Source organism: Aegilops tauschii, chromosome 2 (genome assembly GCF_002575655.3).
Source record: "Aegilops tauschii subsp. strangulata cultivar AL8/78 chromosome 2, Aet v6.0, whole genome shotgun sequence".
Lineage (NCBI taxonomy): Eukaryota > Viridiplantae > Streptophyta > Magnoliopsida > Poales > Poaceae > Aegilops > Aegilops tauschii.
In genome coordinates, this window is record NC_053036.3 from 484,594,405 (window position 1) to 484,620,665 (window position 26,261).

The 26,261-nt window shown below is 47.0% G+C and overlaps 1 protein-coding gene and 1 pseudogene across 1 annotated transcript; both read left to right on the plus strand.

The window, feature by feature from the left end:
• Nucleotides 1–12,743: 12,743 nt before the first annotated feature.
• Nucleotides 12,744–15,407, plus strand: LOC109767405 (phenylalanine ammonia-lyase). The gene is made up of 2 exons (XM_020326159.4): nucleotides 12,744–13,292; nucleotides 13,393–15,407. The coding sequence occupies exons 1-2, from the start codon at nucleotides 12,898–12,900 to the stop codon at nucleotides 15,137–15,139; spliced, it is 2,142 nt and encodes a 713-aa protein (XP_020181748.1). The 5' UTR covers nucleotides 12,744–12,897; the 3' UTR covers nucleotides 15,140–15,407.
• Nucleotides 15,408–24,678: 9,271 nt separating this feature from the next.
• Nucleotides 24,679–25,508, plus strand: LOC109767409 (phenylalanine ammonia-lyase-like; annotated as a pseudogene).
• Nucleotides 25,509–26,261: the final 753 nt, after the last annotated feature.

Consider the following 26,261-nt stretch of genomic DNA (forward strand, 5'->3'; position numbering starts at 1 on the left):
GCTCCTTTTTGATTTCTACCTCCGCAGCCTTTAGCATTGCGAAGAGCTCGGGAATCGTCTTATCCGTCCCTTGCATGTTATAGTTCATCACAAAGCTCTTGTAGCTTGGTGGCAGTGATTGAAGAATTCTGTCAATGACGCTATCATCCGGAAGATTAACTCCCAGTTGAATCAAGTGATTGTTATACCCAGACATTTTGAGTATATGCTCACTGACAGAACTATTCTCTTCCATCTTGCAGCTGTAGAACTTATTGGAGACTTCATATCTCTCAATCCGGGCATTTGCTTGAAATATTAACTTCAACTCCTGGAACATCTCATATGCTCCATGACGTTCAAAACATCGTTGAAGACCCAGTTCTAAGACGTAAAGCATGGCACACTGAACTATCGAGTAGTCATCAGCTTTGCTCTGCCAGACGTTCATAACATTTGGTGTTCCTCTTGCAGCAGGCCTGGCACCCAGCGGTGCTTCTAGGACGTAATTCTTCTGTGCAGCAATGAGGATAATTCTCAAGTTACGGACCCAGTCCGTGTAATTGCTACCATCATCTTTCAACTTTGCTTTCTCAAGGAACGCATTAAAATTCAACGGAACAATAGCACGGGCCATCTATCTACAATTAACATAGACAAGCAAGATACTATCAGGTACTAAGTTCATGATAAATTCAAGTTCAATTAATCATATTACTTAAGAACTCCCACTTAGATAGACATCCCTCTAATCCTCTAAGTGATCACGTGATCCATATTAACTAAACCATGTCCGATCATCACGTGAGATGGAGTAGTTTCAATGGTGAACATCACTATGTTGATCATATCTACTATATGATTCACGCTCGACCTTTCGGTCTCTGTGTTCCGAGGCCATATCTGTTATATGCTAGGCTCGTCAAGTTTAACCTGAGTATTCCGCGTGTGCAACTGTTTTGCACCCGTTGTATTTGAACGTAGAGCCTATCACACCCGATCATCACGTGGTGTCTCAGCACGAAGAACTTTCGTAACGGTGCATACTCAGGGAGAACACTTATACTTTGATAATTTAGTGAGGAATCATCTTATAATGCTACCGTCAATCAAAGCAAGATAAGATGCATAAAAAGATAAACATCACATGCAATCAATATAAGTGATATGACATGGCCATCATCATCTTGTGCTTGTGATCTCCATCTCCGAAGCACCGTCATGATCCCCATCGTCACCGGCGCCTTCTAAGACACATCCATGGACCAACGGAATACCGTCGCCTTGAGAAATCTATTTGTCATTCAAATTGACACTGCAAAGCTAAACACTCATAGGGGCAAAAGTGTTGGATGGAACCAGACTCCTTACAAGTTGTCTAACGTACATAACCATCTACATCCACATAACCACACACGCACATGCATTTTGCCCACATTGCGGTGAGCTAGTGAACACTCTCTGAGCGGGAAGGAGGCCAATTGGCCATGCAAATCTAAACTTAGAGCAACCCTGGCAGATTCTCTAACCTCCACCTTTAAAAACAACTGCTAAAAGAAAGGAAAAGACCACTTTAGAAGATTCCCTAAAGCCCATCTATATTCATTTTTTTCTTAAAGACCTATAAGATAACTGTTGGGGAACGTAGTAATTTCAAAAAATTTCCTACGCACACGCAAGATCATGGTGATGCATAGCAACGAGAGGGGAGAGTGTTGTCCACGTACCCTCGTAGACCGAAAACGTAAGCGTTAACACAACGCGGTTTATGTAGTCGTACGTCTTCACGATCTGAACGATCAAGTACCGAACGCACGGCACCTCCGAGTTCAGCACACGTTCAGCTTGATGACGTCCCTCGAACTCCGATCCAGCCGAGTGTTGAGGGAGAGTTTCGTTAGCACGACGGCGTGGTGACGATGATGATGTTCTACCGACGCAGGGCTTCGCCTAAGCACCGCTACGATATTATCGAGGTGTAATATGGTGGAGGGGGCACCGCACACGGCTAAGAGATCAATGATCAATTGTTGTGTCTATGGGGTGCCCCCTGCCCCCGTATATAAAGGAGCAAAGGGGGGAAGGTGCGGCCAGCCTTGGGGCGCGCTAGGAGGAGTCCTACTCCCACCGGGAGTAGGACTCCCCCCTTTTCCTAGTTGGATTAGGACTTGGGAGGGGGGAAAGAGAAGAGGGAGAAGAAGGAAGGGGGGCGCCGCCCCCTTCTCCTTGTCCTATTCGGACTAGGGGGGAGGGGCGCGCAGCCCAGCCCTAGCCGCCTCTTCTCTCTTCCACCTAGGCCCACTAAGGCCCATTATGTTGCCTGGGGGTTCCGGTAACCTCCCGGTACTCCGGTAAAATCCCGATTTCACCCGAAACACTTCCGATATGCAAACATAGGCTTCCAATATATCAATCTTTATGTCTCGACCATTTCGAGACTCTTTGTCATGTCCGTGATCACATCCGGGACTCCGAACAACCTTCGGTACATCAAAACATATAAACTCATAATATAACTGTCATCGAAACGTTAAGCGTGCGGACCCTACGGGTTCGAGTACTATTTAGAAATGACCGAGACACGTCTCCGGTCAATAACCAATAGCGGAACCTGGATGCTCATATTGGCTCCCACATATTCTACGAAGATCTTTAGCTTAAGTGATGTGCATTACCGAGAGGGCCCAGAGATACCTCTCCGACAATCGGAGTGACAAATCCTAATCTCGAAATACGCCAACCCAACAAAGTACCTTCGGAGACACCTGTAGAGCACCTTTATAATCACCCAGTTACGTTGTGATGTTTGGTAGCACACAAAGTGTTCCTCCGGTAAACGGGAGTTGCATAATCTCATAGTCATAGGAACATGTATAAGTCATGAAGAAAGCAATAGCAACATACTAAACGATCGAGTGCTAAGCTAACGGAATGGGTCAGGTCAATCACATCATTCTCCTAATGATGTGATCCCGTTAATCAAATGACAACTCATGTCAATGGCTAGGAAACATAACCATCTTTGATCAACGAGCTAGTCAAGTAGAGGCATACTAGTGACACTTTGTTTTGTCTATGTATTCACACAAGTATTATGTTTCCGGTTAATACAATTCTAGCATGAATAATAAACATTTATCATGATATAAGGAAATAAATAATAACTTTATTATTGCCTCTAGGGCATATTTCCTTCAATAACCATCTAGGCTTTATACTTGGAGGAAGGTGGAGGGAACATACGATGCACTCTAACATAGCAACTTTGGAGCCACAAAATTTTCAGCTGCGAATTGCGTTACCACCTTTAGCCGGCCACCGCACTTTCCGCCGTCAGCATGGCCACCACCCCAAAACCCCGTGACTAATTTCACTTCTGACCTGAAGCTCACGTTGTATGGAGTTTGATCCTTGAGATTTGCAACCGGTGGGTGGGTCGTATGGATCAAGAGAAGCGCATGCCACCCAGTGCCGCCATTGATGACTATGTGAGTGCTCTTATAACCTTTATCCACTACAAATTTAGCACCTTTTTCAACTATCATTGCTCATAAAACTATCTTCCAATTGAATGGTGTAGGCCAAGTGCGCTCAAGAGAGGTACTAGCAAACCCCCAAGTTAAAAGAAAAAAATATTTTCCTTGCACCATTGTTGGTCATTTCTCCAAAACAATGAGAAGCGGATGACAAGGAATGACGGCCGAAGTTTGAATATCATGATGATGATGATGATGATGATGATGATGATGATGAGGAGGAGGAGGAGGAGGAGGAGGATACCTAGGAGTCCTACTATGGGGATCAAGCAAAGGGCGGCCCGGCGGGAGAAAGAGGGCGAAGGAGAAGACCAAGAGAGACGGAAATGTTGCAATAGTAAGAGAGAAGCTTGATAAGTTGATTATTGTAAGGAAGGACATGTCGGCTCAATCTATGCAAGCAGAGGTGCCCTTTGGCAGAGAAGAAGTAATAAGAGAAGTAGTCAACATGGCAAGAGATAAAAGAGAATGGCGAAAGAAGGTTGCACACAGAGAAGTGCAAGACCGACTTTTGAGGATCGTAAACTTCTTATCGAGGAGAACAGGCTAAGGAAAGAGATGGTAGGCGTGGAGAATCGGCTCATGATGACGGATACAAGTGGGATGGATAAAAGTAGAGACCTTTCGGGAGATGATACGGTCGGAGATCTTAGCATATAGTGTGGAATGGAGCAACACACACTTGGGAAGAGGGAGTTGTATCGGCTATGGTGGCATGCGATGGTCTTCGTGTTGAAGCTATGTGGATGAATTTGCTTTTGATTGATCTATGGCCTTGGATGATGTTTTACCATGCATTTGGACCTCATGTTATGTTTGATTCTGAATTAAAAAATATCAAATTATGAATTTGCAATGTTTTTCAATTGTATGATCTTGAAACATGAATATTTTTTGTTTATACTGATGTGAAATTGGTGTTGAAGTAGAATTCATACAAACACACATAGGGGAAATAGAAGAGAAAATATATATAGAATCTGAAAAGGTACAAGGTCCCAACATCTTCAAAATAATTATAAAAGCGTCCTCTAATTTTTTTAAAGCTATGCTTCTAGAAAGTATGCTAGAATTGCTCTTGCGCTGAATAAAAATGCACACGAGACAATTAATATTTCTTTTCTTGAGAATCAGACATAGCATGAGAGCTATTTCTCGCTTATTGCGAGTCGAGAGCTTCTCTCGTCTGAAGGAATTTCGTCTCGCGTAGCAACTGGGCCGTCCCATTTCTCTGTTTTTTTTGTCTTCGCTGGCTCACTCGGTAGAAGACGTTCTCACCTCGCTCGCTCGCTCAGTTTCGTTGGTTTTTTTCCTTTTTCTGTCTATTGGTAGAACTTGTCCGGTTTTCATTGATTTTTTTCATTCTTTCTTTTTATGTGTCTGTTCGTTTATAGTTTTCTTCGGTTTCCCTGTTTTTTTTTACTTGTCTGTGTGTTTTCTTTGGTTTCATTGTTGTTTTTCCTTTCTTTCTTTTCATGTGCTTTTCCTTACAGTTTTCAATGGTTAATTTCTTTACCCTTTTTTTTCTCTGCGTGATATTTTCATCGTTTTTTTACTTTCTTTGATTTCATTTTGTTTTCTATAGTTTTTCAACCCATTTCTAAATTTTTCATACACATCACATATTTTTCGTATACGTCAAGAATTTTTTTAATACAGGTTTAACATTTTTAAAATACACTATTAACTTTTTTCTCAAATATATGTTTTGATGTGAACTTTTCTTGTCACACTATACATTCTGTTAGAAATCTATATATTTTTATAATACGTTTAGCATTTTTCATATACATGAATAACATTTTTTTCCAAATATATGTTTGGGTGCCTATTTTTTTGTACACACTGTTTTTCTCTTATACCTCAAGAACATTTTTTACTACATACTTAATATTTTTAAAATAAATTATTGATATGTTTTTCAAATATATTATTGTTTTCATACTCAATTTACATACATATAAAAAATTACATTTTTAATATTTTTCATATAAATGATTAACTTTTCTCATATATATATATATATATATATATATATATATATATATATATATATATATATATATATATATATATATATTGAGTTCTACTTTTTTAGTACAAATGGAACATTTTTCTGATACATCCGATTTTTATACATGTTTAACATATTTCCAAAGCATGATTCACATTTGTTTTTCAAAAATTTATGTAAAATGATTTTGGAAATACAAATATTTGGAATATTTTTAAATATAAACCAAGTTAAAAAATAAAACAAAAAAGTTAAAAATGGAAGAAAAAAACAAAAAAAAGAAACACACTAGCTAGCTAGTCTGTGCAGTCGTGAGTAGCCTGACCCATGGTCGCAAGCGTTTGAGGCGCGTCCAACTCGCTATAAGCGAAGGATAAAGGCGCCAGACACACAAGAGAGCAACTAATTGGAGGTTACCCCTTGCGGGGACCGCCGATGGTCACTTTTGGTGCCCCGGGAGTATGCCAAGTGGTACGTTCAGCCGCCGCCACATGTCACGTGCTGGACACTTCCTCTGGGTTTTGCTTTTTCATTTTTTATACTTTTTGGGTTTTATATGATTTTTTTCTGTTTTTTTTCTTTACGGTCTAGCCTTGTTTTCCCTAGGTTTTAGAAAACTCTTTTTTCGCTTTTTTTTGTGCGGAAAAACCATTTGTGCTTCCAGGAGAAGCATAGATTTACTTCTTGTGAAGGCACATATTTGCCTTCGCGAGTGTGCTTTTGGAAAAAGGGCAAAAAAAAAAATGTGCTTCCATGGGAAGCACAAATTTGCTTCTCATGGAGTCACATATTTGCTTTTTATGAGAAGCACAACTATGCTTCTCGGAAAGGGAAAAAACAGTGCTTCCGGCTCCCCTTCTTTTTTGTCATTGTTTCTTTTCTTTGCCCTTTTTGCCTTTTGTTTTTTATATTTTTTTGGAATTTTTTTCGGTTTCTGTTTTTCTGTGAGAAAAGGTATATCAAACTCTATTAACACGGGATCTAGTTTTGAAGACGTCGACGTGAGAAATCCAACGATGAAGACAGTTCGAAATTGGGACGCTTGGTTCAAATGGTGTACATGCAGTGCGCTAATTATTACATGCAGTCCCTTCATTCGAACATTGTCTCAAAGAAAAACTTCATTCGAACTGCCCCTAAAAAAAAGAACTTCATTCGCACTCTTCTTTATCATGCTGCCATCGAGAAAACCACTCTGATGACCTGATCCCGTCGCTAGCACACATCCTTCCCTGCCAGCAACAGCAAGTCCTGGTGTGACGCCACCGAGATCAACAAACAGACCGCGTGCGCAACAACCAAATCCGCGGGAAGGTTTGCTCATCGTCAGGCCTAACTTGCGCGGCGCACAGGCCAAACAAATTTTTTTTAGGGTAGGCCAAACATGTACTGCTAGTGGAGCGAGCGTCACGCACGCCACCTACCACCCACCACCCTACCCGGCCACCGCGCCGGCGCGCCATGCGCCAACCTGTTCCCGCTGCGTGTGGTAGGTGGAACCTGTGGACGCTCGCCTCGCCAGGCCACCCCCCACAACCCACCGCCACCAACAACACCAACCAGCCAGCCTCCCCGGTCCGGTCCAGGTCCAGCAGAGCGCCGCGGGTCGCTGCCGGGCGCCGGCCTACTTGCCGGTACGGCGGAGGAGCGCGCTCCGTCCGCATTGAAGAGCAGCACATGGATCCACTGGTTGCCGTCGTTATGCATGGGCCACGCCGGCGATGGGCCGAGAGCGATAGATCGATTAGCCGGACATATGCATGTAGTGGTAGGTTCCTGTCTACTTAATGGCCATAGCTATATGCATTTCACGTCGAGAATCATATTATACCATTCGAAAACGTCGAGATTCATTGTACTTTCACGTGGCCAGCTTCGTCGTGCGTCGGCAGGACTCCATGGCGTCGATCGTCTGCATGGCGTGGCACCTCTTTCAGCGACATGCACACCACGGCATACGTTTCTCGGGCATTTGTTCGCTTCGTGACCACCCGATCGATCGTGTCGACGACGTATGTGTACCGTTTTGGTCGGGCGCGGGCACGGCTTTAATACCGAAATGGACCGGCCGGCAGAGTAACTCGGTTAAGCTTGCAGAGCTGCGGTAGGTGCCTGCCTAGGTGAAGTTCAAACCAAGCTTTCTGCCTACCACCGAGCACTAGTGAATGATTTGGTGCATGGCAGTGCTTCCCACTATTTTCAAAGGCCTGTATTCATCCAGCGGTCTGCACAAGCATGATTCCAAGGTTGATGTGTCTACGCTATTCTTCTTCTTTTGTGTGCTGATGATGTACCCACGATCTTGACCCTGGGGTCGTGGTTGGTGACTTGGTGGGAATTGATCATTTCAGCTGATATAAAGCAAAGACCTAAATGGTGATCGAGAATTGGCAATAAAATTAAGAAAGATGCACTAAATATCTAGGATATTTTAAAGATGAAAAAACAAAGAGAAAATAAAATATTTACAAATAACCATGAAAATCAATGACATCACAAATTATTTATGGACCTTTATGAGTAATCACGAGCTTTATCAAATTCCCTAGTTTTGTATAATATTTAGCCTTTTCCCTTATATATATTTCAATAGTAGCTGGGAGAGAAAATACATGTTTGAAAAAACGGAGATAGGGGGAGAAGACGGAAGCACTGACGTTAGCAATCGTGCGGCCGCCATTAGCTGCAGCCATAGGGCAAGTGCCATGCTTGGTTTGCCACTGTATCAGTTGAACCCGTCGAGTGATCTTTCTTCACGTGTCTCACTCTCACCAACCCACCGAGGTAATGCTGTCTACTGAGTGTTGAGCGCCTAGCCGAGTTGAAGCTTAGGGTTGGTACTACGTACATGGCTAATTATTGTACTCCCTTCGTTCCAAATTACTCGTCATGGTTTTAGTTCAAATTTAAACTAAAACCACGACGAGTAATTTAAAACGGAGAGAGTATTACTTAGAGCATCTTCAGCCGTTGTGTCCTTAGGAGGCGTTTTTTCGGTCTCCTGGGGTTGCCCCAGCGAAAATTTTGCTTTGGGAGTGAGATTTTTTCCGGTCGTCCCCCCACACGCACGCCGCCCAGGCCACGCCCACGCCGCGCCCGTCCGCCAACAGCACGCCCGCCCCGGCTTCGCTCATCCGTGAACGCGTGGGAGAGCCAACACGGCGCAGCTCTGGAGCTCGAGGGCGTCGGCGAGGTGGAGCATGGTGGTGTGGAGGATGGTGTGCGCGTCCAGCGGGGAGCTGCGGATGTGGGACGAGGATCGTGGCCGACGTGGTGCTGGATGAGGCCGCCGACGAGTGTGCAGGGCCACGCCCACACCGTCCCGGCCGCGCCCGCGCCGCACCGCCCAGCTGTCATGTACGCCAGGGAGAAGCTCAAGCTCTAGAAAAACAGCGACCGCACGACGCTCACCTCCTTCCGGACCGAGTTCGTGCTCAACATCCTCCCCCAGAACGGCAACCACGTTGGGCTCGATGTCAACGGCGTGCGCTTCGTCGAGCAGATGCCGCTCAGCAACTTCTCCATCGTCCTCTCCAGCGGGGCCGCGTCGTCCAGGCCACGGCCGCGCCCCGCGCCGCTCCGCCCGGCCGCCGCGCGCTCCTCCTCCGCCCAGCCACGCGCGCTCCTCCTCCGCCCCGACCTTGCCCACTCCGGCCACGCCCCCGCCTCGCCAGCTCCGGCCAGCGCCCGCCCCGGCCTCGCCAGCTCCGGCCACGCACGGCCAGCTTCGGCCTCGCCCGCCCGGAGTACATGGAGAGCGTAGAAGTCGTCGGGGAGAGAGGGAGTGTGGGCCTCGAGAGGAGAGAGGGAGTGTGCTCTGTGCTCGCACGTGGGTGGGCCCGGAGAAGAGAAAGGGAGTTGGGGACACTGACCAGTGGACCATCTGCATGCAAAAATTAGTGCCGGCGTCCCAGCTGCCCCCTAGGTTGTTGGGTTTCGCCCGAGATCGCCGTGGAGATGCTCTTAGTACGTAAAATCTGTCCATACTATAACCATGTCTTTGTATCTTGAACATACGCAGTAATTCTCAGTCAACAAATTGATCGCTGATAATAAGCGGAGTTGTTGGCAATCGTTGACAATGTCAAACATCAACGCACTCGTGCTCGTCAAATAAGTCAAATATAAACACAGAGTCAGAAAACTATGCATGCTCGTATGCTGAATATTTCTTGACTTGTGTTTGGCTTTATGCCCTCGACTGGTGTAAATCGTGCCTCAGTTAGCCGGAAAGGTTTTCGCTCGTTCGGAAGAAACTGCATGGACATGTTGAATGGCTTTCGTAACAGAGACGTGTCTAAAGGCAACAAGCTGTACTATGTGCTTGGAAAATGCTGCGCATGTAGCTAGAGACCAAATGCCACAGGAATTTTCCACGATATTACTCGGTAAGTAGCTTCGCATGAGCACGGCCAAACGACATGCATTTTCTCCTCCAAAAAATGGCTATGCTGCCACCAAAGTTCTTCAAAAAGAAAAAGGAAATCTTTTCGGAAAAAAGAAATATATAACCTTTTTCCAATCAGTATGTCTAATTCACATCTAGATGTTTTTTAAAAATGTCACATCTAAACTCCCACAAATATATAATGCAGCAACATGAAACAAAAAAAACTAGGACAAAAAAATTGACCACAAACAAAGTGGACATCAGTTTAGATGTGACATAATTATGTCACGTGTAGATGTTTCCTAGACAGACCACTTTTCCAATAGATAGACTGGAGCAGAAACAAGAATCTGACATCTATGTATGCGTCCGACCGACCCAGCAATTAAGAGGCACATTCTTAGGGCATGTACAATGCATAGTCTCAAGGTGATGCCTCACATGCCATGTAGGATCGGATATGACGTAAAGTAGGTTCGGATAGGGAAGCGGGATCCTCTCTAGAAGACGGGTGCTTGAGAAGAAAAAGTATGGTCCACTGACAAAAACTGAAAAGGTTGGAGTGAAGAGTAGAGATGCATGTGTACTAGAGTCTTTATTTTCTATTTTTAATGAGACCCACTAATGATAGCTTGCATTGAAGAGAAAAAATTAATGTAGATGTTTTAAATTACTTTTTGTCATGGGGCATATGTATCCATACGCCCATGATTGTACATGCCCTTAGAAGACAGACCCCTTTTCCAATAGATAGACTTGGCCACTCGAAAAGATCCGGTCGACATTCCGACGCAAACTTTGGCAGCCCCGTCAACCCCAACGGCTCAAAATCTTTTTCTCTCGCACGCATGCCTACGACGGTGTGCACGCAGATGACCGACGATACCCGGACCAGCGAGAGAACGCTGGCCGTTCCTTCCGTTTTCGCTCCTCGTGGGTGGAACTGTCGGAGTGGAGGGCTGAAATGACGCGTTTGTACGTGCAATTTGGCCCGATCCGGACTCTGATCGAGTGATCCAGCAGCTCCCCCAAAGCTGCGTGCAGAAATTGGACGGAAGACCAACCAGATGCTCCTGCAGCTTGGGGCTCACTTGCCCACTCACTACTGCAGTAGCAGTCGAGAGATGTCTCACGTGCGACTGATCTTCAGTGCAATTACGGACAGCAGCAGTGAAAATTCCTTGCAGTTACCGATACAGATTACCCCCAAAACTCCAATCTTTGAAAAGGAGAACATCAATTCCGGCAGCAGCAGTGTAACCTTTGAAGAAATTATTACATAGTTTCCAGCCAAGTTTGCCAAGTCAAGTGTGCACTTGGAAAGTGAGAATGGATCTTCACGCGGGGGTAATGACCTGCATCAGAATAGAATGGCTTTACACGCAAACTGGAATTTCCCTAGTCATTTACTCACTTGCGGATGAGACAGCAGAGATGACCAAGAAGCAAATAAATGCTTCCTAGTTTCCTTTTCTTTAGATGAAGCTTCCAATAGATCGGTGGAGCTTTCTAAAGGAAGAACATACTCAGACATACAGTTACTACATTGTGAATTCGATCACTACCCAGCTTGTGCCGCGCGACTGTTGACTGACGGACCGCCTGGCAGGATTGACCGGTGGACTGTCTCATTTTAAACACACTGTTCGTGAATGAAGATAGGTTCTTCCCAACAAGTTAATTCACAATCTCCGGAAAACAGCATGAAAGCGTCAAATTGCATGGCTTGTTATTTGGATCACCACCGAGCTTGTGCCGCGAGACTCTTGACTGACCAGTGGACTGTCTCATTTTAAACTGAACAGTTCGCGAATGAAGACAGGTTCTTCCCAACAAATTAATTCATAATGTCCGGAAAACAGCATGAAAGCGTCAAACCGCATTAGGAAACACTGAAGCTCACGAGTTCAATCAAAACCGTATGACCATGTGCGGCCCTGAATTTAAATAGAATATGTGGCGTTCATCGCACCCCGAAGAAAATACCACACTACTGAAAGGCGTATGGATCAACAGCAGATAACAACTCCCAGTGGATAGCAGAACTATCTTTTGGAGAAACAATCCAAGCTGCTCTGTCAAAGCAAGGACCGTGTAACTGTTTTCTAAGATTTCTTTTCTTGCAGTTTTATACTACTACTAGTAGATGGTGTAAGCAGCCGCCCCGCTTGTTTTAAATGTTCCAATGTCGACAAAAGGACATGCTTACATTAGTAGTACAAGTTGCATGTTCGTATCTCGGAGTACAGCGTTTCCGGCACCAAATTAGGTAAAGCTGCCTTCAGCAACAGGTTGGCGCAAAGCAGCAGACGCCACTCCCATTCGAAGAACACTAGTCGCTTTGATGAAGTAGGTTAACACAGAGGCACATGGTGCATGATTAACACTGAACGCTTGAGCATGTGAGTGCACAGCTAAATTGGAGGTGAGCGCCGACATGGGCAAACACTCTCTTGAATAGCTATAATGATACATGAATTCCACTCCTCCGGAAAGGAGAAATGGCCATGTGCCTGCACAAACGGCCGAGCACCTTACGTTCAACTCGAAATAGAAGACAGGAGAGCGCGCGCAGCCCCAGCGGGCGCTCTGCCTCCCTTCCCCGCACCAACCATCTTGCACACCCCGGCCAAGCGCAGCTGCCACGATGCCGCCACCGAGCGCCTGTACGTAGTCACCACCCGGTCCGTGCGCTCCAGCGGCCACTGGTGCACCCACCAATCCAGCGGTCAATCCCGCCTTCAGGTCCACATTCCACACCAACCCAACCCCCGTACCCACCCTGCCCCAGCTGCGCTCCCTATTTAACCCGTCTTGTCCCTCCGTTCATCTCCAAGAAGCGCCTCGCCTTCTTCTCCAGTTTGAGCTCCTCTTCAGCGCCACCGATCAATCCATCACCACCCCCAGAATTCATCCAGATACGCATACACCCGCCCGGCTTCTAGCTTACTTGCTTTAGCACTTCTTTGCATATCTCGATGGAGTGCGAGAACGGGCACGTTGCCGCCAACGGCGATGGCCTGTGCGTGGCACAGCCGGCGCGGGCCGACCCGCTCAACTGGGGGAAGGCCGCGGAGGAGCTGTCCGGAAGCCACTTGGATGCGGTGAAGCGGATGGTCGAGGAGTACCGTAAGCCGGTGGTGACCATGGAGGGCGCCAGCCTGACCATTGCCATGGTCGCCGCGGTGGCTGCCGGCAGCGACACCAGGGTGGAGCTCGACGAGTCCGCTCGCGGCCGCGTCAAGGAGAGCAGCGACTGGGTCATGAACAGCATGATGAACGGCACCGACAGCTACGGTGTCACCACCGGCTTCGGCGCCACTTCTCACCGGAGGACCAAGGAGGGCGGCGCTCTCCAGAGGGAGCTCATTAGGTACGAATTAAACCACGAACAATTTATGTTTCAAGTGTTGATCATCTCTGTCTGTGAGTTATGGAAGACTTATTTTTTCGTGTTTTGCTCGTCTGTTCAGATTCCTTAACGCTGGAGCCTTCGGCAACGGCAACGACGGCCACGTTCTGCCTGCTGCGGCGACGAGGGCAGCCATGCTCGTGCGTGTCAACACCCTGCTTCAGGGATATTCTGGCATCCGCTTCGAGATCCTCGAGACGATCGCCACGCTTCTCAACGCCAACGTGACACCTTGCCTACCGCTTAGGGGCACCATCACCGCGTCCGGTGACCTCGTCCCGCTTTCCTATATTGCGGGACTGGTAACCGGCCGCCCAAACTCCATGGCCACGGCTCCAGATGGCACGAAGGTTAACGCGGCAGAGGCATTTAAGATTGCCGGCATCCAACATGGCTTCTTCGAGCTGCAGCCCAAGGAAGGCCTTGCCATGGTGAACGGCACGGCAGTGGGCTCAGGGCTTGCATCCATGGTCCTTTTCGAGGCTAACATCCTTAGCCTTCTTGCCGAGGTCCTGTCGGCCGTCTTCTGTGAGGTCATGAACGGCAAGCCAGAGTACACTGACCACTTGACCCATAAGTTGAAGCACCACCCTGGGCAGATCGAGGCTGCCGCCATCATGGAGCACATACTTGAAGGCAGCTCCTACATGATGCTTGCTAAGAAGCTCGGCGAGCTCGACCCATTGATGAAGCCAAAGCAAGATAGGTATGCACTCCGCACGTCACCGCAGTGGCTTGGTCCTCAGATTGAGGTCATTCGTGCTGCCACGAAGTCTATTGAGCGAGAGATCAACTCCGTCAACGACAACCCACTCATCGACGTCTCCCGTGGCAAGGCTATCCATGGTGGAAACTTCCAGGGCACACCAATCGGTGTGTCTATGGACAACACCAGGCTTGCCATTGCCGCGATTGGCAAGCTCATGTTTGCCCAATTCTCAGAGTTGGTGAACGACTTCTACAACAACGGTCTTCCTTCCAACCTCTCCGGTGGGCGCAACCCAAGCTTGGACTATGGCTTCAAGGGTGCCGAGATTGCCATGGCCTCGTACTGCTCCGAGCTCCAGTTCTTGGGCAACCCTGTGACCAACCATGTCCAGAGCGCAGAGCAGCACAACCAAGATGTCAACTCTCTTGGCCTCATCTCCTCAAGGAAGACTGCCGAGGCCATTGACATACTGAAGCTTATGTCCTCAACATTCTTGGTCGCGTTGTGCCAAGCTATCGACCTCCGCCACCTAGAGGAGAATGTCAAGAATGCCGTGAAGAGTTGTGTGAAGACTGTAGCTAGGAAGACACTGAGCACCAACAACAATGGTCATCTCCACAATGCACGCTTCTGTGAGAAGGACTTGCTGCTCACAATCGACCGTGAGGCGGTGTTTGCTTACGCAGATGACCCTTGCAGCGCCAACTACCCACTGATGCAGAAGATGCGTGCAGTCCTCGTGGAGCATGCCTTGGCCAATGGTGAGGCTGAGCGCGATGTGGAGACATCGGTGTTTGCTAAACTTGCCATATTTGAACAGGAGCTCCGTGCAGTGCTTCCAAAGGAGGTCGAGGCTGCCCGAGGTGCCGTAGAGAATGGTACTGCTACACAACAAAACCGTATCGCTGAGTGTCGATCATACCCTCTCTACCGGTTTGTGCGCAAGGAGCTTGGAACTGAGTACTTGACCGGGGAGAAGACTAGGTCTCCCGGCGAAGAGGTGGACAAGGTGTTCGTTGCTATGAACCAGGGCAAGCACATTGACGCACTACTTGAGTGTCTCAAGGGGTGGAACGGTGAGCCCCTACCTATCTGCTGAGGATCAAGAACTTGAAGAGAAGATAGAGTACTTTAAAGTTCAAAAGGCTTGAGATGTTCTTAGTTGATAAGTGATAATACTGTTTTTCATTGGATTTCCTTAGAAGTCGATGTTTTGTAATGTTCTTACAGAGCTGCCAGGTTGTTGCCAAAAATTGCAATTGCATGCTTTGGTAGTGATAGGTAGCCACTAGAACTACTATGATGCAAGTTAAAAGGATACAATGTGTGATAAATATTCATGATAAATTTACTTGTCCCTTTTTTGAGATCAATGGTCCAGTGGTTCTTGAGACAACTTCAAACAGTGCAAAGAATTTATTGTGTTTTCTTAACTGCAAAGAATCTATTGTTGGCATGTTATATGGTGTGTGGAAGCCACGCATCAAGATAGACCGCAGACCAGAAAGTTAAAATAGTTCCTACATAGTCACTAGTCGGTTGTATCCCTACAGTGGCTAGTTCCATCAACACGATGTGATGGCTTCTCTTCTTTGTCGTAACCAAGTGTTGCTATTTACCAATTTGAGTCTACGATGTTGTCCGACTTCACTTGGTGATACAGACATATTTTAGATAAATAATTTTTTTATTTATGATTAATCACGAGCTTTCTTCAATTCTCTACCTTCTGAATAATAACTGGCCTTTTCCCTTTGAAGTTTCATTTTTTATCCTAGAATTTCACTAGCTCCCAGTTCCCACTTTGATATTGAAAAATATATACTCTAATGTCTTCATGTTTTTTCTTCTCATTTTTGAGTTTTTTATTTTAATACTCTATATTTTCATCATATTTCCATGAGTCGTGTTATTTAACTGAAGTTAGAGATCACATAATATTATGTCTATACTACTAAAACAGAAAGATCAAAATTGTCTGATGTTATAGCTTAGAAACCACAACCCGCAGAAAAAAAGGCTTAGAAACCACTAATAAATTCAATTTTCAATAGTAATAACGGGAAGACAAAAATGCATCTTTGAAAAAATGGAGATAGGAGGAGAAGACGGAAGCACTGACGTTAGCAATCCTACGGCCGCCATTAGTTGCAGCCAGGCCAAATAGCTTGTATGGTTTGCCACTGTATCAGTTGAACTACATGTCGCACTCTCACCAACCCATCGAGGGAACGCATGTCTAAGGGCATGTTTGGTTTCAATAAGTCACCTGACTTATAAGTTAGGTAACTTAAAACCAGTGACTTATAAATCACGCCTGTTTGGTTATCACCTGATTTATAAGTCACCTGACCACACCTTTCCATTTTGTTTTTTTATGTAAAGGTGATGGGACCCATGTAAAAGAGGGTGACTTATAAGTTTTAAGTTGGGATGGAGCAACTTATGACTTATAAGTTGGGGTGACTTATAAGTTGGGTCTGCTTGGCAAAATAAGTCACTTTTTTTACTTTTCGACTTATAAATTGGTGACTTATTTGGAACCAAACAGGCCCTAACGAGGGTTGGGCGCCTAGCTGGGTTGAAGCTTAGGGTTGGTGAGATTCTTCACCGTATGCACGTCCATGGCCAATTATTGTATAAGTTCGTAAAAAAAAAATCTGTCTATACTATAACCATGGTCAGGGTTGGTAATTCTCAGTCAACAAATTGATTGTTGATAATAAGCGGAGTTGTTGGCAATCATTGACAATGTCAAACATCAACGTGCTGGTCAAACAAGTCAAATATAAACAGAGTTGGAAACTATGCATGCTCGTATGCTGCATAGTTCTTGAGTTGGCTTTGGCTTTATGCCCTCAGACTGGTGTAAATGTACCTCAATTAGCCGGAAAGGCTCCACTCGTTGGGAAGAAACTGCATGGACATGTCGAATGTCTTTAGTTACAGAGACGTGTCTAAAGCCAACAATGAACAACTTGTATGTGTGTAGACCAAAGACCACAGGAATTTTCCACGATATCACTCGAAAAGTACTAAAAAGGCCAAACGACATGCATTTTCTCCTCCAAAAAGACTGCTATGCTGCCCCCAAAGTTCTTCAACAAACTCGCACAGGTACAGCGTAGCGTAGAAAAACGCCAGCAGCCGCCTCCTCCTCCAGGAAAGAAAGTTAGAATTCGTGCCTCTCGCCGGCGCTGGCGCAGGTCCGCCTCGTCTCCGATGGCCGTAGGGCCATTTAGGAGCGGTGGATCCTGACAAGGACCGGCGAGAGGGCTTCTTTTTAGTCGTTTTTTCAATCTTGTTAGGGTTTGTGTCCTGCTCAGGGAGACGAAACGGCCGCGGCTACCTGAAGATGGAATAAAGGTCTCCCCGCCTAGCCTCCGTTCCGGCGATGCGTCTATCATCGTTGGTGGGCGTGTGAAGGTGTGTCTCCGGCAGATCTATCTTTGATGGATTTGCTCGGATCACGTCGTTGTTCGTCTACGTTCGTGTGTCTTCGGTTTGGATTCTTCTGATCGATGTACGTTATTTTTCATCGGCGGCGGTTGTTGTTCTGGGGTGCTGGTCTTATGTGGCCTTAGCACGACGACTTTCCGGCTGTCTACTACAATAAGTTGTGGCCGACTCCGGTGATGGAGGGGCGATGACGGCAGCGCGCCTTCGGCTAGCTTCAGTGCTTGTACTCGTCGCTAGGTGGTCTACAAATCTGGATGTAATTTTTATTTCTGATATTCGTTGTACTGCCATGATTAAAGATGAATAAATTGAAAAAATTTCTGAAAAAAAAGTTCTTCAACAAATATCTTTTTCTCCCCGGAAAAAAAAGAAATGTATAGCTTTTTTTTGGATAGACTGGACCAGAAACGAGAATCTGCCGTGTATGAATGCATCCGACGGACCCACTAACTATTTTTAGAGGCGCATGTCTCCGTGTGACCAACGACTTGACCTCAAAAAGATCTGGTCGACATTCCGACGCAAAAACGACCCCAACGGTGTGCACGCGGATGACCGACGACGACGAGAACACCGGCCGTGAATTCCCCTGTTTCCTTCCGTTTTCGCTCCTGCCTCGTGGTGAAGCTGTCGGAGTCGACAGACTGAACGAACGACCCCGGCCAGAGAGGACGCCCGTCAGTTTTCGACCTGGACCTGATCGAGTAATCCAAAAATTCCGAAGCAGCCTACAGGACTGATTTTGAACGGGAGACCAGCCACATGTTTCGGGCTCACCTGCAGTCACGGTCGAGAGAGTCTTCAGTGCAGCCACTGCACCACTGAAATTCTTTGCAGTTACCCATAAACATCATCCCATTTTCCAACTTTGAAAATGAGAAGAGAACATTGCCCCAATTTCCAGCGTACAGCGTTCTAGGAAATGATTCCAGAGTTTCCACTGAGCACAGTAGTCAAAGTCTGGCAAGTCAAGCGTTCACTAAGAAAGTGAGAATGGATCTTCACACGGCGGCAGTGCAGAGCGCAGAATGACCCGTACCCATCAGAATATGATGGCTTTACATTCAGACCGGAATATCCCTCGTCATTTACTCACTTGCGAATGGAATAGCAGGGAAGACCACGAAGCACCACCCAATTTCTTTAGATCAGTGGTGCTTGCTAAAGGAAGAAAATACTACATTGTGATTTTGATCACCGCCCAGCTCGTGCCGCGAGACTCTTGACTGACGGACCGCCCTGGCAGGACTGACCGGTGGACTGTCTCGTTTTAAACAGAACTGTTCTTCCAAACAAATTAATTTCGTAATGTCCTGAAGACAGCATGAAAGCGTCAAATTGCATTAGGAAATACTGAAGGTCACGAGTTCAATCAAAACCATATGACCATGTGCGGCCCTGAATTTTAATAGGACATGTGGGGTTCGTCGCACCCCGAAGAAAATACTACTAGTAGTGAAAGGCCTATGGATCAGTGGCAGATAAACAAACTCACAGTGGATGGTAGCAGAGCCCCACTCGCTTTGGAGGAACCAACGAGGCTGCTTTGTCAAGGCAAGGACCGTGTCACTGTTTTCTAAGGTTTCTTCTCTTGTACTCCAGTTTTATACTACTCCAGTAGTAGAGTAGATGTTATGCAACTGCCCCGCTTGTTTTAAATGTTCCAATGTCGACAAGAGGACATGCTTATATTAGTATGTTTGACACGAGAAATGATAAAAATAACGTTGGTTATTGTATAATTATCTCTCTACGCTCCAGGAGAAATAAAACGTTGCGGGCATGCCAGTGTACTAAGTATACAAATAAACATGGGAAAACATGCACTTTATTTATCTCTCATCGGAGAAACAAAATTACAAGTTCCCTTTACATATGCGCTCCGTGGCCTACTAGCGCGGCCAGCCTAACTATAGCGATTGCGGTCTCTTGATTCCCGAGGCCTCGGAAAGCTCCCGATTAATTACTCCCGCGGGTTACTCCGCGAGACACCTCCGATTAAGCCGTGCGGTCATCTTCGTCGTCTTCGCCTTGCGTTCTCCATGCATGATGATGGTGGTGTGTGTAAGTGTGGGCAGCGGTAAAGCCCGTGTCCTCGTCGGTACACGTGCCGCTTAAAACATGGCTCTGTGCTAGCCACGTTCGCCCTTGCTGTCATGCCTCGTCAGTCTTGACAGCGTTGATGTAGTTGGTGTTGGAGTAGCATGGGTCCTGCTTGGCTCGGACTTCCTGACGATGTAGCGGCTTCATCGGGGTATGCAAAGGGTTGCCTCGCGGGAGTATTCTTTTATGGAGACCGGCGTCAGTGTAAAACCAACGCACGCTCGCATCGGCATGGCCGGTGTGGTTGACGCCTCGTCTCGACTACACGCCGGGGTTACGGCGGTTTGTGAAGACAAAGACTCCGCCTCACGAGGCCGTGAAAGGTAACATCTTGGAGGGGCGCGGTGTATGCCTCGTCTTGGCTAGACGCCGTATTCGGTGGTCTGCCAAAACAAGGATCACACCGCGGGGCCGAAGAAAGGTGACATCACGGAGGGGCGTGGTTGATGCCCCGTCTCAACTAGACGCCGTATTCGGTGGTCTGCTAAGACAAGGATCACGCCACCCGTACGACAAACGAGACCTGATGCAATGAAGGGTGCACCTCGTCTCGTTTGGACGCTGTATTCGGTGGTCCAACAAGACAAGGGCAAAGCATCGCGGTGCCGAAGAAAGGTGACATCATGGAAGGGCGTGGTTGATACCCCGTTCTAGCTAGACGCCGTATTCGGTGGTCTGCTAAGACAAGGGGCACACTGCCTGTACGCCGAGACCTGTACGCCATGAAGAGTGCACCTCGTCTCGGCTGGACATCGTATTCGGTGGTCCACCAAGACAAAGGAAACACATCGCATGATCGTGGTAAGGGTCGGTGAAGACGTGTCATCGCGTAGCACCATCTTCTTCGTATCGCGGGCTCCGTGTTGCGGGCAGCACCGGGGGCATGTGTCATCTTCATGGACTCCGCGTCGCGGACTCCGTCTTGATGAGGTAGACATCGGTGGTGTCGTCCTGCGAGCTCCACGACTCCGTCCACCACAGCACCAGCTTGTTGATGTTGATGATGGGCGTTGTCCTAGCGAGCTCGGTGTCGCCATCCAACGCGGCATGGCGGCGACATCCTTGCGAGCCTCCACACCTTCGTCCTTCGTGGCGCCAGCTTGATGAAGAAGACGGCATGGGTCGTCCTAGCGAGCTTCGTCCATCCACCGCGGCAAGGCGGCGGCATCCTCGCGAGCCTCCACGCCTCCAGGCTCCATCTTGACGAAGCAGACGTCGATGGCGTCCCCAACGAGCGCCACACCTACGTCCTCCTTGCGAGCTCCACACCGCAATCCTCCGCGGCACTGGGTTGATGATGTTGGCGATGGGCCTGGCGTTGTTGATGCAGGCTCCTTGTCCTGCGTCGTCGTCCGCCGTCTTCATTGCATCTGGTACAAGGAAGAGTGCCGCTACGTCCGCGGCCACCACCGCCGGGCGTGTGTCCGCCGCCTCGATAGCACCTGGTACGAGAAGAGCGCCTCTTCATCCGCGGCCACCTCCGTTGGCCGTGTCGTTCGCCTCCTCAACTATGAGAAGAGTGCTGCATCGTCCTTGGCCACTTCTGCTAGGCGCGTCGTGCGGAGGTCATTCTGCAAAATAGATGATAACACATAGAAAAAGAAAGATTATTGCACCGCCAAAAGTCCTCCCGCGGGCACGTTCATCTTCTTTTCGATGCTCTGCTTCCGTGTGAGGATGTCGTCGCTGCATCCCCTTGGCGTACGCGTCGCCGCATGGGTGCACCCTCCGATATCCTCGACGTTGTGGCCAGGGGCGCGTCTCCTCGTCTTCTCTGTGCGTGCGGGAGCCTGCGGATGTGTGCTTGTTGCTGGCTCTCATGGATGTGTTCTCGCCTCCTTTCTCTTGCTCGACGCTGCCACCTCGGCGCGTCTCTTTCCCTCCGTGCGATCGACGTCGCGGTGAACCTGCTTAAAAAAAGTATTATGCGTACCATAGATGCATGCATGCAGTTGCTATCCATTGCAATGCACAACCGTCATCTCGGCAACGTGCTCGGCACCACGACGCGTCAGTCGGACGCGGCCGGCGAGGCGGCACCTCCCTCTAAATCCTCTGGGGTTGGCGGTCTCCTTGTCTCCTCTGCCTCCAGTCTTTGCCTGGCCTTCTCACGTAGCACTGAAAGACATAGTAACAAAATAATTAGTCAGCGGAGCTCTCTCCCGTTTCTTCATCTCCTCGGCGCCTGCAGCTCGCCGTGGCCAGCTTCTTCCTCCTGAGCTTCGTGTGTTGGCGAACGCGCGGCCACGGGCGCGCTGTCACCTCCTGCGCTGCGTTCCTTCTCTCCTTTGTTCCGTAGACGCCGCCGCGACGGGCATGTCTTCGCTTCGTGCCCTGCATGGGGTTGTTTTTTGCCGCCCTGGTCGAGAACTTCTGCCTTTATTTATAGGCGTGGAGAGATTAAGGTTGCCCAGCCGGAGCGATGTACACGTCCGTGAGATTTACTTTCCTTTTTTTCTCTCATGCCGTGCCGTACGAGATGTTCGCTTGCCTATTGGGCGCATCCAGATCTTTACTTTCTAAATACTCTATTTGATTCCATGCCTAAGCAGCCTCGTACAAGCTCAAAGGTATTTTTTTAGGATAGCTCACAAAGGTATGTTACACCCGATGCCAGCATATCCATCCAAACACGCGCACCCCAATCCATAACAAGCGTGGCGGGTACTGTTCGTGTATCTGCCGGCGTGCCGGCCGGTATACGGGTATTTGGTCATGTATTTGTACGCGCTTGACGTACGTGTGCATGGATGTATTTATTTATCATGCTGGGCTAATTTTAACTAGCCGGCCATTAGTCCATTAACGATTACTTTGGGCGAAGTGTAGTTCATAAGCCCACGCACATGCAATATAGGCGCCATGCACACGCAATATAGGTGGGCACACATAAGCACTTCTTGCTCCATGTGACCTAAATATTATTGGTAGAGGTAATATCATCAGTGGTGCTTAAACTTGTCACCAATGTTCACTTTAGTGCATGAACTTGAAAAATACGTCCAAATGGTTCTAGAACTTGGCACAAGCGTGCAAATACGGTGCTAATCCAATCCGCAGACATATAATGCACTGACGTGCACCGTATTTTGTTTAGCATGTACATGGGACTCACTTTCAACAGATGGCTTGCTATATGTATGTCTCTATGATTAGTGGGACCCAAAATCAACGTCAAAAATTGGAGCCACTATGACTCGGACTTGCGATGTGGGGCTAGCAAAGGCCTGCCAAAGGTCTTCCGTAGGAACACATTCGTGGCTTTGAAATGGACTGTAATCAGTGCAGCCCATTTCGCACATGTTAAATCTTTTTTAGAAATTGGTAACAGTTTCGTAAACTAATATTACAGTAAATAAATTTTGAGTATTTATGTGTTATAAATATTATACGTATGAATAAAATAACTTATTAAAAAAATGTCCTTGTAAGTTTTAAAAATATTCACTCATTTACATGCGGATTATATTGAAATAAATTAGTTAATACTCCATCCATTCCCTAATATAAGACCTTTTAGCTTTTTCTTGATTCCTATGTACCTAGACACATTTTAGTATGCATGTTCACACATTTCAATATGTATGTAGTCAATATTTTGAAATAGCTAAAAGGTCAAGGAACGGAGGAAGTACCAAACTACTAAGTATTTAGTAAATGTAAGAAAAAGTACCTCATGGCTTGTATTTACATTGTACAAAATTGTGGATACAAACATTTTTATTAATATTCATTGGTGATAACTTTACCTGATGTATACATTTATAAAAACGTTAAATATTAAAAATAATAAATATTCTTTAGTTGACACGAAAGCATGAGTAATGAATTGGTATGGGTCGGCGCTAGCTAGCTTGGCTTTGTAAGTTAGATTCCTGGCGGGGACTGTTTTTATCGTTTAATTTCTCTTTATTTTGACATGTGGGGCCCATTGGTCATGGAGACTCACATTAATGCTAATCAAAATATGGTGCCACGTAGCACATTATACGTCCGCAGGTTGGATAAGCACCGTATTTGCACTCTCGTGTCAAGTTCTAGAACCAGTTCATCGTATTTTTCAAGTTTAGGCACTAAAGTGAACATTGGTGACAAGGTTAAACACTACTAGTGATATTACCTCTTATTGGTACAAGTTACCATTTAGAAAACTCTTTTTTTACAGAGAAAGTATCCTTCCTCCTTACTTTCATATTATTTATAGTGCAAAATCTCATCGAACATAGTACAAGTTGCACGTTCATATCTCGAAGTACAGCGTTTCTTGCACCAATTAGGTAAAGCTACCTTCAGCAACAGGCTGTAGAATGCAGCAGACAGACGCCACTCCAGTCCAATGCGGCAGTGCACCAATAGGAGAACACTACTCGCTTTGCCGGAAAATGCACAGGAGCTCATGGGTGCTCCACTCCCTATATGAATACCAACTTCAAAAAATAACAGGAAGATTCGAAAAAATCTGAAATTTTGGGATATCAAACATGGATGCCCAATCTACTCCCGTGTGAAGTTTCATGAAAAGATACCAAAAAATGTATCAGTGACGAAGAAAATCAGTCCGACCTACGATCCACCCAAACAGTTTTTTTGTACATATGATTTTTTGTCTTTTCTACTGAGAGTATCACGAATGCCATTTTTTCGCGGAACATCGCACGGGAGTAGATTGGACACCCAGGTTTGATATCCCAAAATCCGAGTTTTTTTTAAATTTTCTGATATTTTTTTGAATTTAATGTTCATATAGTGGGGTGGAGCACCCAGGAGCCAAAAATTTGCGTCCTCACTTTGCCTCTTCTTCTTCTTCTTCTTCTTCTTCTTCTTCTTCTTCTTCTTCTTCTTGCTATTGCATGATTAACAGAAAATGGAGGTAAGGCCCACCCACATGAATCTTATTCTGATTATATCGACATGGGCAAATACTATGTTCAATAGCTATAATAATACATTATAGCTAACAATCATCTTGTGTCTGCGGAAATACCACTCCTCCGGAAAGGAGGAAGGAGAAACGAGTCGACCATGTGGTTGTGCATCTGCCTGCACAAACGGTCGAGCACCTGGCGTTCAACTTGAATGGAAGACGTGGGAGTACCTCTCGTCCCCGCACCAACCATCTTGCTGCCACCGAGCACCTGTGCGCAGTCACCACCCGGTGCCGAGATTGCCATGGCCTCACATTGCTCCGAGCTTCAATTCTTGGGCAACCCTGTGACCAACCATGCCCAGAGCGCGGAGCAGCACAATCAAGATGTCAACTCTCTCGGTCATTTCCTCCAGGAAGACCGCCGAGGCCATTGACATACTCAAGCTCATGTTGTCGACATTCTTGGTCGCGCTGTGTGAGGCTGTCGACCTCCGCCACCTCGAGGAGAATGTCAAGAATGCTGTCAAGAGCTGTGTAAAGACGGTGGCTAGAAAGACATTGAGCACCAATAACAATGCCCATCTCCACAATGCGCGCACCAACTATCTGCGGGTTCGCATACGCGGACGACCCTTGCAGCACCAACTATCCACACATGCAGAAGATGCTTGCAGTTCTTGTGGATCACACATTGGCCAATGGTGAGGCCGAGCGCGATGTGGAGACATCAGCGTTTGCCAAGTTTGCCACCTTTGAGCAGGAGCTCCGTGCAGTGCTGCCAAGGGAGGTCGAGTCTGCCCGGAGTGTCGTGGAGAATGGCACTGCTGTACAACAGAACCATATCAGCGAATGTAGGTCCTACCCGCTCTATTGGTTCGCGCGCAAGGAGTTGGGAACTGAGTATTTGACTGGGGAGAAGACACGGTCTCCCGGTGAAGAGGTGAACAAGGTGTTCATTGCCATGAACAAGGGCAAGCTCATCGATGCGCTGCTCGAGTGCCTTGAGGAGTGGAATGGTGAGCCTCTGCCTTTCTGCTGAACAGAATGTCCAGAAAGTGAAGAGTAGTGTACTTCAGAAGGCCTAAGATGTGCTGATAAGTGATAATATTGTTTTTCGTTGCATTTCTTCAAAGTCGATGTTTGGTAGCGTTCTTATAGAGCTGCCATGTTGTTACCAAAAATTGCAATTGCATGACTTGATAGTGGTAGGTACCCAGTAGAACTTCTATGATGTAAGTTAAACAGATGAGTGGCCTGCTGAGGAGAGGATATAATGTGTGATGAATATTTATGGTAAATGCAGTGCTTCATTTTTTGAGATCACTAGTACGTTTTTTTAAATAGATCAGTAGTCTGGTTTGTCTTAAGATAACTCCCGGCAATGCAAAGTATCTTGTTTTTAACCGTAGAGAGAATCTATTCGTTGGCATGCCATATGGTTTGTAGATCTCATGCATCTATATGAGCCATGGAGACAGGGTCGTCCAAGGGCCTGTGCGAGCTGTGCGCTCGCACAGGGCCCCCAAAATCGAGGCCCCCCGATTTAGGGCCATATACGTGTATGAATAGTCCGAAAAATGAGATCAGTTTTGGGCCATTCGTTGCATCTGTGTGTGGTCTGAGGGCTGAAAACACTCCATTCGGCCTTCCTGGGCCTGGTCCGCTCAAGGCCTCGAGCCATACGCGCTGTCCATCCTCGCGTGGATCGATCTGAGAGATGTTAGATGAAAAGACAGCCCTAGGCCCCTAGCGCAGTACGTGTACATACGTTCCGTGACTTCTGCCATTCCCT

Bases quoted from the DNA above. Each gene is read 5' to 3' on its own strand.
- LOC109767405 (XM_020326159.4), top strand. From the start codon at position 12,898: ATGGAGTGCGAGAACGGGCACGTTGCCGCCAACGGCGATGGCCTGTGC. The intron at 13,293-13,392 runs GTACGAATTAAA...TCGTCTGTTCAG, and splicing joins CTCCAGAGGGAGCTCATTAG to ATTCCTTAACGCTGGAGCCT.